The sequence below is a fragment of the Mastomys coucha genome, unplaced genomic scaffold (genome assembly GCF_008632895.1).
Source record: "Mastomys coucha isolate ucsf_1 unplaced genomic scaffold, UCSF_Mcou_1 pScaffold15, whole genome shotgun sequence".
Taxonomy (NCBI): Eukaryota; Metazoa; Chordata; class Mammalia; order Rodentia; family Muridae; genus Mastomys; species Mastomys coucha.
This window is the reverse complement of record NW_022196897.1, coordinates 26795208-26807516: the sequence shown is the minus strand read 5'-3', so window position 1 is coordinate 26807516 and position 12309 is coordinate 26795208. Positions and strand designations below refer to the sequence as shown.

Genomic DNA, 12309 nt, shown 5'->3' with positions numbered 1-12309 from the left:
TATTTATTTTATATATGTGAGTATACTGTAGCTGTCTTCAGACACACCAGAAGAGGGCATTGGATCCCATTACAGATGGTTGTGAGCCACCATGTGGTTGCTGGGAATTAAACTCAAGACCTCTCAAAGAGCAATCAGTGCTCTTAACTGCTGAGCCATTTCTCCAGCTTTTCACTTCTTCTGCATAGATCCCTGAGCCCTGGGTATTATAGGGCTTTCTTGGAACAGCTCTCTAATTAAGCATGAGGCTTCTTATATAGCTTAAAGCGGTTGTCCTTTAGCTGGAGCAGACTCTCAGCTAGCTTCTAACTTAACCTGACTACCCCACTACACACACATAATGTCCCTGCCACGGAGCTAGTGCTTTACTTTCCTGCTCCTTTCCATTCTCTTCCAATTCTGCCCTCTTCATCTCCCCTCCCCCTGACCCCACCATTTTCTCTATCTTTCTACCCCCTCCTTTTCCCCTCCTCCTTCCAGAAGACATGTCCCCACCATACTTCCTGCCCCAGATCCAGGTGTCAGCTCTTTATTACACAAAACCCATATTTCAGTCTGAACCACTCAGCAGCAAGACATTGCCAGATCCTTCTCTTAGGCAGTGAGGGCTGCTGACCTTCATCTTTTGGGCAGGTGAAGAAGGACAAGCATTTACATATGGAAAACTGGGTGATGAGCCATAGATATGACAGAACCAAAATCCTGCCAGCATTTACTTTGCCAAGAATTAACAACTGAAAATACAGGGACACACCTTCATATAATGTGAAGAAAGGTCATCCCAACACCTGGGGGTGGGGTTGGGGGAGTAATGAAGACATCTGTTTAGAATGAAATGCACCACAATCCCATTCTCTCCACATTGTCCAGATGCAGGTCTTCGTGTTATACTATCTACTGCAATAAGTTTTCTAATAAGATTTGGGAGAATGCACTGAACTGAATCCTAGCCAAGATGGTACTCAGGGTTTTTGAGTTTTAATGTTATCCATTGCATTTTTTTACTTCATTTTAGAACACTGGGTTTTTGGGGTTTTTTGTTTTGTTGTTGTTGTTGCTGCTGTTGTTGTTTTTAAGCTTTTTACAACTTGTAATTTCAAAGTATTCTGCCACATACTTTCATCTTGTTTCTAGCTTGGCTTTGTATAATTGATACAGTCTTACTATGTAGTCTAAGCTGGCCTTGAACTTTCTGTCCACTTGCCCCAGCCTCCTGAGTGCCAGGATTATATGTATGCCCCCACAATGTATGCTTACAGTGAAATGCACAAAACTGAAGTATACCATTGGTATACATTGTATTATTGTAAATGCAAACCTCTACTAAACCATACAACAGCTTCATTCCAGAATGTTTCACCCTTCTGGTGAGTCTATGAACCACTACATCACAGATCACTACTCAAATGATAGTTTTTACACTGCCATATCAAGACCCTGAATCACACTGGATAGAATCTTACGTAAAGCTCTTACTAAGATTAGTGCATTTTTTATTTTGTCACTAGCTTGTCATTATTTTGTGTGTGTGTGTGTGTGTGTGTGTGTGTGTGTGTGTGTGTGTGTGTGTGTGTTTTGCTTGCATGCATATATGTGTATGATATGAATGCCTGGTGCCCATAAAAGCAAGAAGATATCATCAGTTCTCCTAGAACTGAAGTTCTGGGTAGTTTTGAGCCTCCATGTGGGAATTGGGAACCAAGCCCAGATCCCCTACAACAGCAATAAGTGTTCTGAACCACTGAGCTGTCCCTCCAACTCTGCTTAGTTCATTTTGTCTCTGAGTAATAGTCCATTTTTCTATTGTTGCTGACCACCTGGACAGCTGTAATAGTAGCTACCAATGAAACTCTGCTTCAGTACAAAGTAGAATTTTTGTTATGTTCCTCACATACAAAGAAGACTTTAATAAACATGTCTTTTATGAGGGCTGGAGAGATGGCTCAGCAGTTAAGAGCATTAACTGCTCTTCCAGAGGTCCTGAGTTCAATTCCCAGCAACTACATGGTGGCTCACAACCATCTGTAATGTAATCTGATGCTCTCTTCTGGTGTGTGTCTGAATACAGCTATGTATTGTATGAATTTTGATAGTATAGACTATAGAGCCTAACCTCCTTAGAGGTTAGCAGATATTTGTAAAATAATTCAGTATGCTAATATATTAAGCTAGCCCATATGAAGCTATATTGAGAGGTTAAAATTGTCACTTGTTAGTACTTCAGTACAGTAGCCAAATGTGGTTGTGTTCTCAGGAGACTGACAAAAGAACATTACCACTTGTTTGAGGAATAACAAGATCCTGTCTAAAAGTCAAAAAATAAGCAAATATACTAGTAATAATAACTGGTAAGAGGAGAAAATAAACATTTAACTGTTCCTTAATAGTGTTAAGCCAAGTAATTTCCTCCCAGCACTCTGTGACACCTGACTTTCCTTATTTACCAGGAAACTCGAAATTACCCAGAATCCTATCCACAACTGCCAAGGGATGAAACTGTGGAGAACCCTCACCTTCAGAAGCACATTTTGGAATTGGCCTCCATTCTGGATGTTCGAAACATCTTTTTTGAGAATTCTATGGATGACTATTAAAACCCTCTTGTTTAACAGCTTTTCATTTTCCACAGATTTTAAATGGTGCAGTTTTTTAATGTAATGACAGTGTGTTACTTGGTTTTTATTTTTGGATTTAGGAACCACCATTTTAAAAGCAAACTGAAAAGTTCAAACTTTTAGGGTAAATTTTAAAATATAATCTTTCAAGTCTTTTAAAGTCTCAATCTTGAAATTTTTATTTTTTTTGGTTTTGGCACTAGATACTTACCTCCAGCATCCACCCCCACACTCAAATAGTTACTATTGCCACCTTAAGAAGAATATATTGTTTATTTTTACATAATGAGGACAATCCATAAGTTAAACTTGGACCTTTAAGTGTCTGGATTTGGGAAATACCTAATTGTTTGTAGTGGTGAAACTGACCACGTGAACATTTGAAAAACAAGAGCAGAACCCTTCTGTGGAGTTTCTTTTCACTCCACACTAATAGGTAGGAAAATAAGTTACTCTCTGATGTGCTTAGATGTCTTGAGATCTCTGAATTTCATTAAATGATGTTAAATTTTTAGAACCTGTTTAGAATTAGTTTGCATCTGGAAATTAAATTTTAAATTGGAACTTTAAGATGACATATTATTTAGAATGTTAATACTATTATTATAAGATTTGTTTGCATATTTTATTTTCTTTGTGGTCTTTGAATGCTAAAAATGCAAAGGAAAATACTTTTAAATATTTCAGCCAAAAATCAAGTCATAGGTTTAATAATCCTGTGATGTCTCCAGTAGGATTTCTACGTAGACTCTTCTTTGATTGGTTTTAAACAGTGTTGTGATCGATTCCTTGGTATATTCACTGCACAGTTTCTAATCTTTTTTCATATTCAAGTTTCCAAGGCATTGATGCTAGAGAGACTGCCAATGTGAGTTGAGGATAACTGGGTGTTAAGAATGTAAATTGTGAGTTAATTTTGCTTTAACAGTTTGGAAGTAAGATATTAAAACTCCCTGTGCTTTGTTATTTTATATTCATGCACAAGTTGTTTTATTATTTTAAATAGGACTCAGTATATAATATAAAGATTTTTGTATGTTCTTCCCTTCCATCTCCTTGATAATCTCATAGGTATAGCTATGAAGGTTCTTCCTTCCTGGCCTCTTTGGGTTGCATGGCATGTAAATTCAGAAATCTGTGAATTGTAAGGTCTTCTACCTATGTTCATGGTCTACCCCTGATAGTTCCTGGAGAAATGAGGTAGTTGTTTTCAGTATCTCTTTCCTGTGTCCCTAAAAAAGTTTTTGATGTGGTATTTTAACCCAGTTACTCTCACTAGAGCATCATGTGGATGTAAGTTGGGGCCACATCTGCTCCAGTGCACTTACTTTGTGAAGTCCAGGTTATGATTGGGTCAGGGACTTAGGAAGTTTCATTTGCTTTTAAAATTGTTTGTATGTTCTTTTAGACATTATTTTTTAAAGCTTAGAAAAAGGTTAATCTGGAAAGAGCCCTTCCAGGCAGAGGTTTTTCTTTTTTAAAAGGCCTACGTTCATTTGTTTGCAAATCATGATTTTCCTTTTTTTACTGTCCTCCTGGAGTGTAGCAATAAATGGTCATTAGCTGTCTGGCCCCTGTTCCAGTTCCCTTAAGTGCTGACCAGCAACACACACTTTCCTGTTCCCTGACATCTAAAGTGGCCCTGACCTGTTTTATTCTTTCTTGCTAAGCATAAGGACCACTGGTTTCAGAAGCAAGAGGTCTGAGTTCTAATCCCGGCTTTTCTAGTAACTAGCATGATGTCCTTTGACAGACAAATAGCTTTATGGGTCTGTTTTTTAGCACTCTTCCATATAAAATAGAGTGGCTCACTTAAGATCCTATTCCTGTTGATTGTACAGTTTGGAGCATTGGTTCCAAACATGTTGATTTCCTCCCCATTGCTTCCAGAACAGTTGATTTGTGTGGTTTTTGCACTCTAACATCCTTTCTATATTGTGTTTATTACTAAGATGGTTCAATACAAACCAAAAACCCCTAGATTATACTTGGCTGTTTTGAGACTTGCTTAAAGTGACTTTCCTGAAGAAATTAGACCTTCTATGGTCAGAAAATGTGTATGTTAGAGATGACAGTGTAAAACTAGATTATAACATGGGTTCTTAAACTAAAAGTAATGCAGTTCCTAACTAGTGGATATAAAATGGACCAAAACTAAGGCTGTAACTTCTTGGTAGAGCATTTAGCTAGTATTCAGAAATCCTGTGTTTGGTCTCCATCACTAGGGAAAAAAAATTTTCTAAAGAAAGAAAACAATAGAGCCAATTTTGAGCCGGGTATGGTAATGTATGCCTTTAATCCCAGTGCATGGGAGAATAAGGCAGGAAGGTTGCAAGGTCAGAGCTAACCTAGATTATATAGCAAAAGTCCACCTCAAAAATAATTGCTAAGAGATCTGAAATCTTTTGAGAAGAAAACCAGAATAGGAAATTTGAAACTTTAAAAAAAAAAATCTATGCCTTTAAAAATAAAAACAAACATGTATCACACATCCCACATATTTTTTCTTTAATGGCACGTGAAATGTAAGCAGAGGAAACTTAAAAATCCTTACCTTGATGATTAAGATTGTGGCTTAGTATTAGAACCTTGCCTAGCATGCATTATATCCCTGGTTTCCATTCCTGGTACTTAGAGGTCTATCAGGAGCATCAGGAGTTCAAGGCCATGCTTAGCTGTAGAGAGTAAGCTCTAGACCAGCCTGCACTACAGTGTAAGACCCCTTCGCAAAAGTAGATTTGCCTATTTTAAGCCACATTTAATCTTAGAATTTTTAAAAACTTAAAACTAAAAAGAGCAAAGCCAAGGGAGCCACATTTTTGTACTCAAATTGCACAAATTTCTCTGTAGTTCTGATAAAGTTTCTGGTGTCTTAAGAATCAACTATAAACAAACTAGGAAGAATCAGACTTTAAGAGACTGGTCATGCACAAAGCAAAGTGAAGCACAAGGAGATTTTCTTTCTGTATCCATGTATTTCTGATACTAAACCTTTCCTGTCTTATAGAAAGAAAGCTGAGATGTCAGAAGCTACTGGTTATTTGCTGATAAACATACATACACGAGCTCATCTCAGCCCAGTTGCTCAGGCTTCTTTCTGTAATAAACAGGAGGGAGAATTTTAGAGCTGTAAAATCTTAACATAAAAATTAAGATTTTGTTCTCACTGTTTTGGATATTCAAACCAGTCAAGATAAGGCTCAGTCATAGAGTGCTTGCCTAGCATCTGCAAGGCTCTGTGTTCAAATCCCAGTACAATGAATATTCACACCAGTGAATTACCGACCACTAGCATTTTTTTATTAATTATAAAATCAGATTTTTTTCTTTGATTTTAGGCAGTATATATTCTTTGTATGTATGTGTTTCCCTCCTAGGAAGTGGTGCTCTCAAAAACTTTCAAAGCACAGAATTTATTGTGCCCTTTATACTTTTTAACAAAGTTAAAATGTTTCACAGTTTGTGAATTGAAGTGTAATTTGTTCTTATTTGAGGCTTTCCTGACTCGAGGTCTGGGTTTGGGGTTTGATTTTGTTTTTTCTCCTCCATCATGTAATAGAATTCCCTCAAATAGGTAATGATACTGAATTTCATTAATGTCAAGGAAGAAGTCCAGCTCAGACTTCTGAATCAGACACAGATCCTTCTAAAGCATTCTTCTACAAGTTCAATCTCTGGCTGTGTCTGGCAGAGGGTTGAGGGGGGTTGTTCAACCTAGTTGAAAAATCTCAGCTATCTGTGGAGACTTATAATCACCTTAGTAACTAGAGAATGTTCTGGACTGGCGATACATTAAGGTGCCAGTGTCTGCATACTTGGCCACTGCCAGAATCATCGTCCACTCTCTGTGAGTGGAAGACTTACTATGATATGAATTTGAATGCCTTGAGTCTCCTGGAGACTTGGGAGTGTTTTCTGTTCTCATGTTTATTTAGAGAATTTAAAGAGTGTTTAGGTTGAAGGCTCTTTTTAGAACTTATTTATTTGAAATTCTTATTTTTAATGGCATGTGTATATTTTTGTGATGCTATATGAAATCTCTGTAAACTTTTTGTATATATGTGTACATACTTTTAAATATCTTGGTATGCAGTGATGCAGTGTGTGCATATTATATACCCATACCCATTGTGGGCTGATTTATTTTAGTTCTGTGAGGACATCAGAGTGGCATTGTTCATGCTACTATAATTAGGTTGTGGCTGGATATCCTTCACAAGCTTCAATTTTAAGGGGCTTGTGCTGAGATAAAATGGGCTCCTTTGGAGTTGAAATTAAGATATGAAGATACTAAGAGTAAGCTGCATATTCTCAGCTTTAAAGTCATCCACAAACTTCCATTTAAATTGATATATTTGCTAGAAACCTGAAAAACTATGTTTGTGAAACTGAGACACCAGCAGTGTCTTAGTCTATTAGTTCTTTATTTTTCTTAGCCCATATTAGAATGTTAGTGCTGATTAGTACTTTGAGGGCTATTGAAAAAAATTACTTTGCTCTCACTAGAAAATAGGAAATGTCTTTTAAGTTGAGGAAATAGCCATGTTTATCATTGTAATTATCTGATGCTAAATTTTAATTTCTGAGGTTTTTTCCATCAGTATGCTCATTATATAAGTGTCTCTGTGAGGCAGAAGAAGGGACATTAGCAAAAAAGGCTGAACCTCAGTGGGCTGGATAGAGGGGACTGGGTTGTTGATGTGTATGTCTACAGCAGCTATTTGGCTAAGTAAACTTTTCTTGCTGGCATTGCATATCAAAGATAAATCTATTCATCAGAGAAAATGCTTTCAGCACATTTAGAGCCTTTTATTCCTGAGTTCTCTGGGAATACTTTTTGTTATTATTATTATTGGATATTTTCTTTATTTACATTTCAAATGTTACCCACTTTCCCAGTTTCCCTCCCTCCCAGAAACACCCTATCACATCCTCCCTCCCCCTGCTTCTATGAGGGTGTTCCTCCACCCACCCACCCACTTCCACCTCCCCACCCTCGATTCTGAGAATCTTTTACTGTACAATTTAACCATACATTCACACACAAGGTAGATTTCTTAATATGAAGTGCCTAAGAGGCTATAAAATTGTAGGCTTCTAGCTGAGCACAATGTGTGAGGCAGGGAGGGTATCTGTAATTCCAGTTCTTAGGAGAGGGAGGTACATGTTTGAGGCCAGCTTCTGGTGCATAGTAAGTTTAGGATTAGCATGGGCCACAGGAATCCCTGGCTCAAAAATCATAACAGACTTGGGATGATGGTGTTGGAGAGAGTAAATTACAGAAAATATGTACAGTGCCAAATTGAGAATCCTGGGGTTTTGCAGCATAGCAATATTTTTAGTTCATGTATTTGTTTGCATGAATGAATACAAGGGATGTTTAGACACACTTCGATACATTTACCGAAAAGAACAAAGTTATTTCTGCATTGTAAAATATAACTCCAGCGCAATTTTCTACTGTATTCTTCCAAAAACCAAGTCTCTCTTATTACTTGTTTCAAAGAGAAAAATCAATTTGAGTCCATTTTACCACTTCTAAAATTATTGCATTTGCTCCTGCCCCATTGTTAATAAAGCATCCAGCTATTTATAACACTTTTCAATTATACTCTTAAAGTTATCTTTTTCCTGAAATACATTAAGATGCATTAATGTGGTCTTTTTTCTGAGAAAATTCTTTCAAAAGATGTTCACAGACTCTAATGTTGTTTTAACAACTAAACCTTTTTGAAGGAGGCAGATCATATGTTGTTTAAAATTCATAAAACAGGGGCTGGAGAGGTGGCTGGGCAGTTAATAAGAGCACCTCTTTGTGTTTTGCTTTTTTAAGACAGAGTCTCTTTATGTAGCCCTGGCTGTCCTGGAGACTGCTGTGTAGAACAGGCTGGCTTTGAACTCACAGAGATCCTCCTACCTCCACTTTCTGAGTGCTGGTATTAAGTACCCACCCACCACACCTGGGTTTAATTGCTAGCACAAACATAGCTGCTCACAACCTTCAATTCCAGAACATCTGCTATCTTCTTCTGGCTTCTGTGGGCACTACATGCATGTGCACTGCCTGCATGTGAGGCATAGGCATATAATACACCTATGTGTTTATTTTCTTTAAAAAAAATAAAAAAAAAAGTAGGGTAAAGTTGATAGTGCCTGTAACTTGTGTCCCAAGCAGTAACAAAGATGGTAACTTTACAGTTCAGTAAAATATGAATTGCTGGGAAAACCAACCCTTTTCCCCCATATTCTCAAGAATGCTTATGCACACATAGTCAATTCCTAGCCTTTCCTGAACATTGATACCACATAAGTTAAAAAAAGTAAGATGATTCATCTTCCTCAGACTAGGCCTTCCAAACATAGCTATACTTAAGTCCCATCCTCACTGAGTTCTGAGCACAAGGATGTAATTTTCAACATGCATTGTATTTAATGGAGAATTTATTTGTAAATTCATTGTATTTATATGAAGATGAGATCAATCACCTGCTTACAGGAAAGGAATAATGCAGAACATACAATTAGGTAAGGATAAATGCATTAACTATAACTAATTTGGTACCATACAAGTATTTTCTTTGGAATTTTATATGTTTTCTTAAGTGAAAATCAGTTTAGAGTTTCATTTTTACACAACACTATTATTCATAACTGTAACTTCATTTCATAATTTTAAAATATTTTATTTCTTTTTGAGGTTTTCAAATTTTAAGTTGGCAGAATACTCAAAGGAGTGGTTTGGGGTTTTTTATTGATGTTTGTTTTGTTTATCATATTGGCAGTAGATTCAGTTTTAAAAACAGTTTAAAGTATATTACATTGCCTTTGACAGATTTGTTTACAGACTCAGTCTGAATTTGGTCACAAAACAATCTACAAGTTGCAAATATTTTTCCTTTTAAGTGGACAATTCTAGTCTGTATCCTAAGACAATCATCTCTTTATATGTAGTATTGTTTGTGGCAATATCACTAATTTCAGATTTTACTTTTTTTCAGATCCCAGATTTAACTTTTTAAATTTTCATTATTATGAAATGAAAATTAATGAACTGAGTTACATCACTTTCAAATTGAAGAGAGGAATTATGCCTAGTTTTTTTTTTTTTATATAAGTCTGAAGTGAAAGGTAACTAAATTTTTATACCTTTGTATATATCACTGGTTTTTTTCCCCCCTCGTTTAAAACTGTCATGAATGTCCATTGGTCCGTAGTTCAAAAGTGGTTTACAAACAGAGTTTGAGCCATGAATTTTCAAGCATGAAACCAGCATTAATAACCATTATAAAATGTCAAATGTTATCCCTTTCCCTAGTAAACATTTCAAAACCACAGAGAAATGCCACTGTATGTTTACAGAATCTTAATTCCCATCCTTTTTTGCATGCCACTGACTTTTTTTCCTAAATTAAAAGTATACAGTGGTGTATTTTAAAGTCTTTAGGGGGAAAAAGCTACATAAAGTGTTGTAACATAATAAATTCTGCTACTGTTTACTGAGGAATGGGTTTGTTTTTTAAGAATTATTATATCATCATTGAGTTACATTGTATGGTTCAGCACAGTAATTTAGAACTTGATTTCTGTGGCCATTTGTAGTTGAATAGAAGCATTCTTTTTACCACGTAGACCATAATCACTAGTTTTCCAAACTTTTTTTTTTTTTTTTAAATAAGCCTTGCTCTTCAGCTGGAGTTGTGTATGTTGTGGGATTCTTAAAATTGAGGCAGGAAGGTCTTACATAGTAAGAAATGCTTAGTAGAAATTACAAGAGAAGGAATTTCCCCAGAAAAGTTACCCTCATTTTGTAGCACCAATATAAGTAGTAGTTGCATTTGTCACTGAATCAGATGAAGTAGTTAGAAGTCATATATTTTTACTTTGCTGTAAAGATTAGTATAAATAATTTTAGAGAACTTTGTTATTTTCTGAGCAGTTTCCATTTTAAGACTTAGTGTCAAGTAGCTTTATTCAAAGTATCACTAAAAGTTAACTAAATCAAGGGTTTTGGGTTTTTTTGTTTCTTTGTTTTTTTAAGTTCTGTTGATCTTCTTTTACCCTGAAAATAATGGTGAACCTGTTGTCTACACTATGTTAGGCAGAAATGCACTTGTTGAAATAGCATAAACTATACTTGACTTTCTAGTAGTGTGAAACACTTTTTTTTTTACATGTGCTTGTCTGTAACTGAAATGTTATAGAATTGTAACACTGTAGGGATTATAGAGTTATATTTATTAGCTCTCAACAGATTGAAGCACAACAGTTTTCATGTATCAATTCTTATCCAAGTGCTCTCTGTCATACAGATAAAGCTGATTGCCTAGCTAGTTGTTCACAGATCACTATGATCCTTGAGACAGTCTTGTTCATTTGTATTAAAATTTGGGTATTGTGAGTTAATACTTTAAAATAAACCTGTTGGTCAGCTCTGTTATGCAGTAAAATGTTTAGATTCACAATTTTTATGTATTACTGGTCAATTTTGAAGAGATTTTACCACAGTGACTAAGGGGAAAATTCTATTGTATCACTTGACTTGAACATTTGTATTGTAAGAGTCTTGTCTGTGGTGTTTCTAAATTGCTTAAACCCTACATTCTCTTAAGGATTTTAATTTGTTTTTGTTCCTTTCCAGCAGTCATTTTCTGCTTTTGTCTGTTACAGTTAACATTTTATAGATCTTAGAAATTGTCAAGTTCTTGAACATTTATTTTCTTGAGTTGATCACTTAACTCGTGTGTGATTTGTCATGAAGAAGCCTTTCACTTCTTCACTACGTGAATTTCAGAGTAAACACTGTGATTCTACAGAGCAGATTCCATAGGTGTTCCCATATTCTTAACTGTTACACAGTGCCTGTCACTTTGAGGGCACGTAAATACTAGGATGGAAAATAAAACGTTGTTTTGATGTTTGTTAAATAACAAATTACAGAATATCTGTTTTTTGTTGTTTTGTTTTTGGTGTGGTCAGTGTAATAAAAACTTTGCATTGATAAATATTCTCTAGGAATGTGTATACATTCATCTAGTGTGAACTCTTGTAAATGAATTTTGTATCTTGAAATTACGTATATATTAAGTGTATCATCAATATAAAAAATAAACATTATTTGCTTAAAGATTTGCGTACTTCTTTAGTATTAATGACAGCTGTTTCCTTGTTTGGGGTAGTATCTTAGGCGCTTCAAGCTCTCTTGAGTTACAGATTCACGCTTATTTTGTAGATTGAGAATACTGATTATGTAGTACTTGTTTTCTCCCTGCCTGGTTGCTACTACAACTGGGACAAGAAATTGTAATAGATGGAATCAACAAAACCTTTAGGCTAGTGTTGCTTCTAGGGCAGGACTGAAGTTGCTATAATGTAGAATGCGTGGCTTGAAACAGAAATATGGAAATCTTACTTGAGCAGAGAACCAGGATAATAAGGTTCTAGAAACTTCTTTCAGTTGTATGAAACATGATCGACAGCAATTCGGACGCAAAGGTGCCCGTTGTCGTTTTTGGAGCAAGGCTTTCCTGTAGCCCCGAAGCCGTCCCTGGGGTACCTCACGCCACAGGGCTCCTCCCTCTCCAGAAGGGAAAGTCGAGGGCGGCCAGGTTGCGGTGCCTCTCGCTGACGTGGCAGTGCCCGGCCAACACAGGTAGAAGTGCCCGCGCTCAATAGCCGTTCCAGCCCAACGGCCAGA

The 12309-nt window shown here is 36.2% G+C and overlaps 1 protein-coding gene and 1 long non-coding RNA gene across 6 annotated transcripts in view; one reads left to right on the top strand and one right to left on the bottom strand.

The window, feature by feature from the left end:
* Positions 1-8252, top strand: part of Scai (suppressor of cancer cell invasion) — a 107319-nt gene extending 99067 nt beyond the window's left edge. For 3 of the 5 annotated variants that reach the window (XM_031370133.1, XM_031370134.1, XM_031370135.1), the window contains exon 18: positions 2448-8252. In XM_031370133.1, the coding sequence (XP_031225993.1) occupies positions 2448-2594 (147 nt within the window). In that variant the 3' untranslated portion in view covers positions 2595-8252. The remainder of the gene's footprint in view (positions 1-2447) is intronic. The other 2 variants (XM_031370131.1, XM_031370132.1) reach the window with 1 other exon arrangement.
* Positions 5571-12258, bottom strand: LOC116090123. Its single transcript, XR_004118566.1, has 2 exons — positions 12025-12258; positions 5571-5712 (listed from the first exon to the last, which is right to left on the bottom strand). It is a non-coding gene; the product is annotated as an uncharacterized LOC116090123 (long non-coding RNA).
* Positions 12259-12309: the final 51 nt, after the last annotated feature.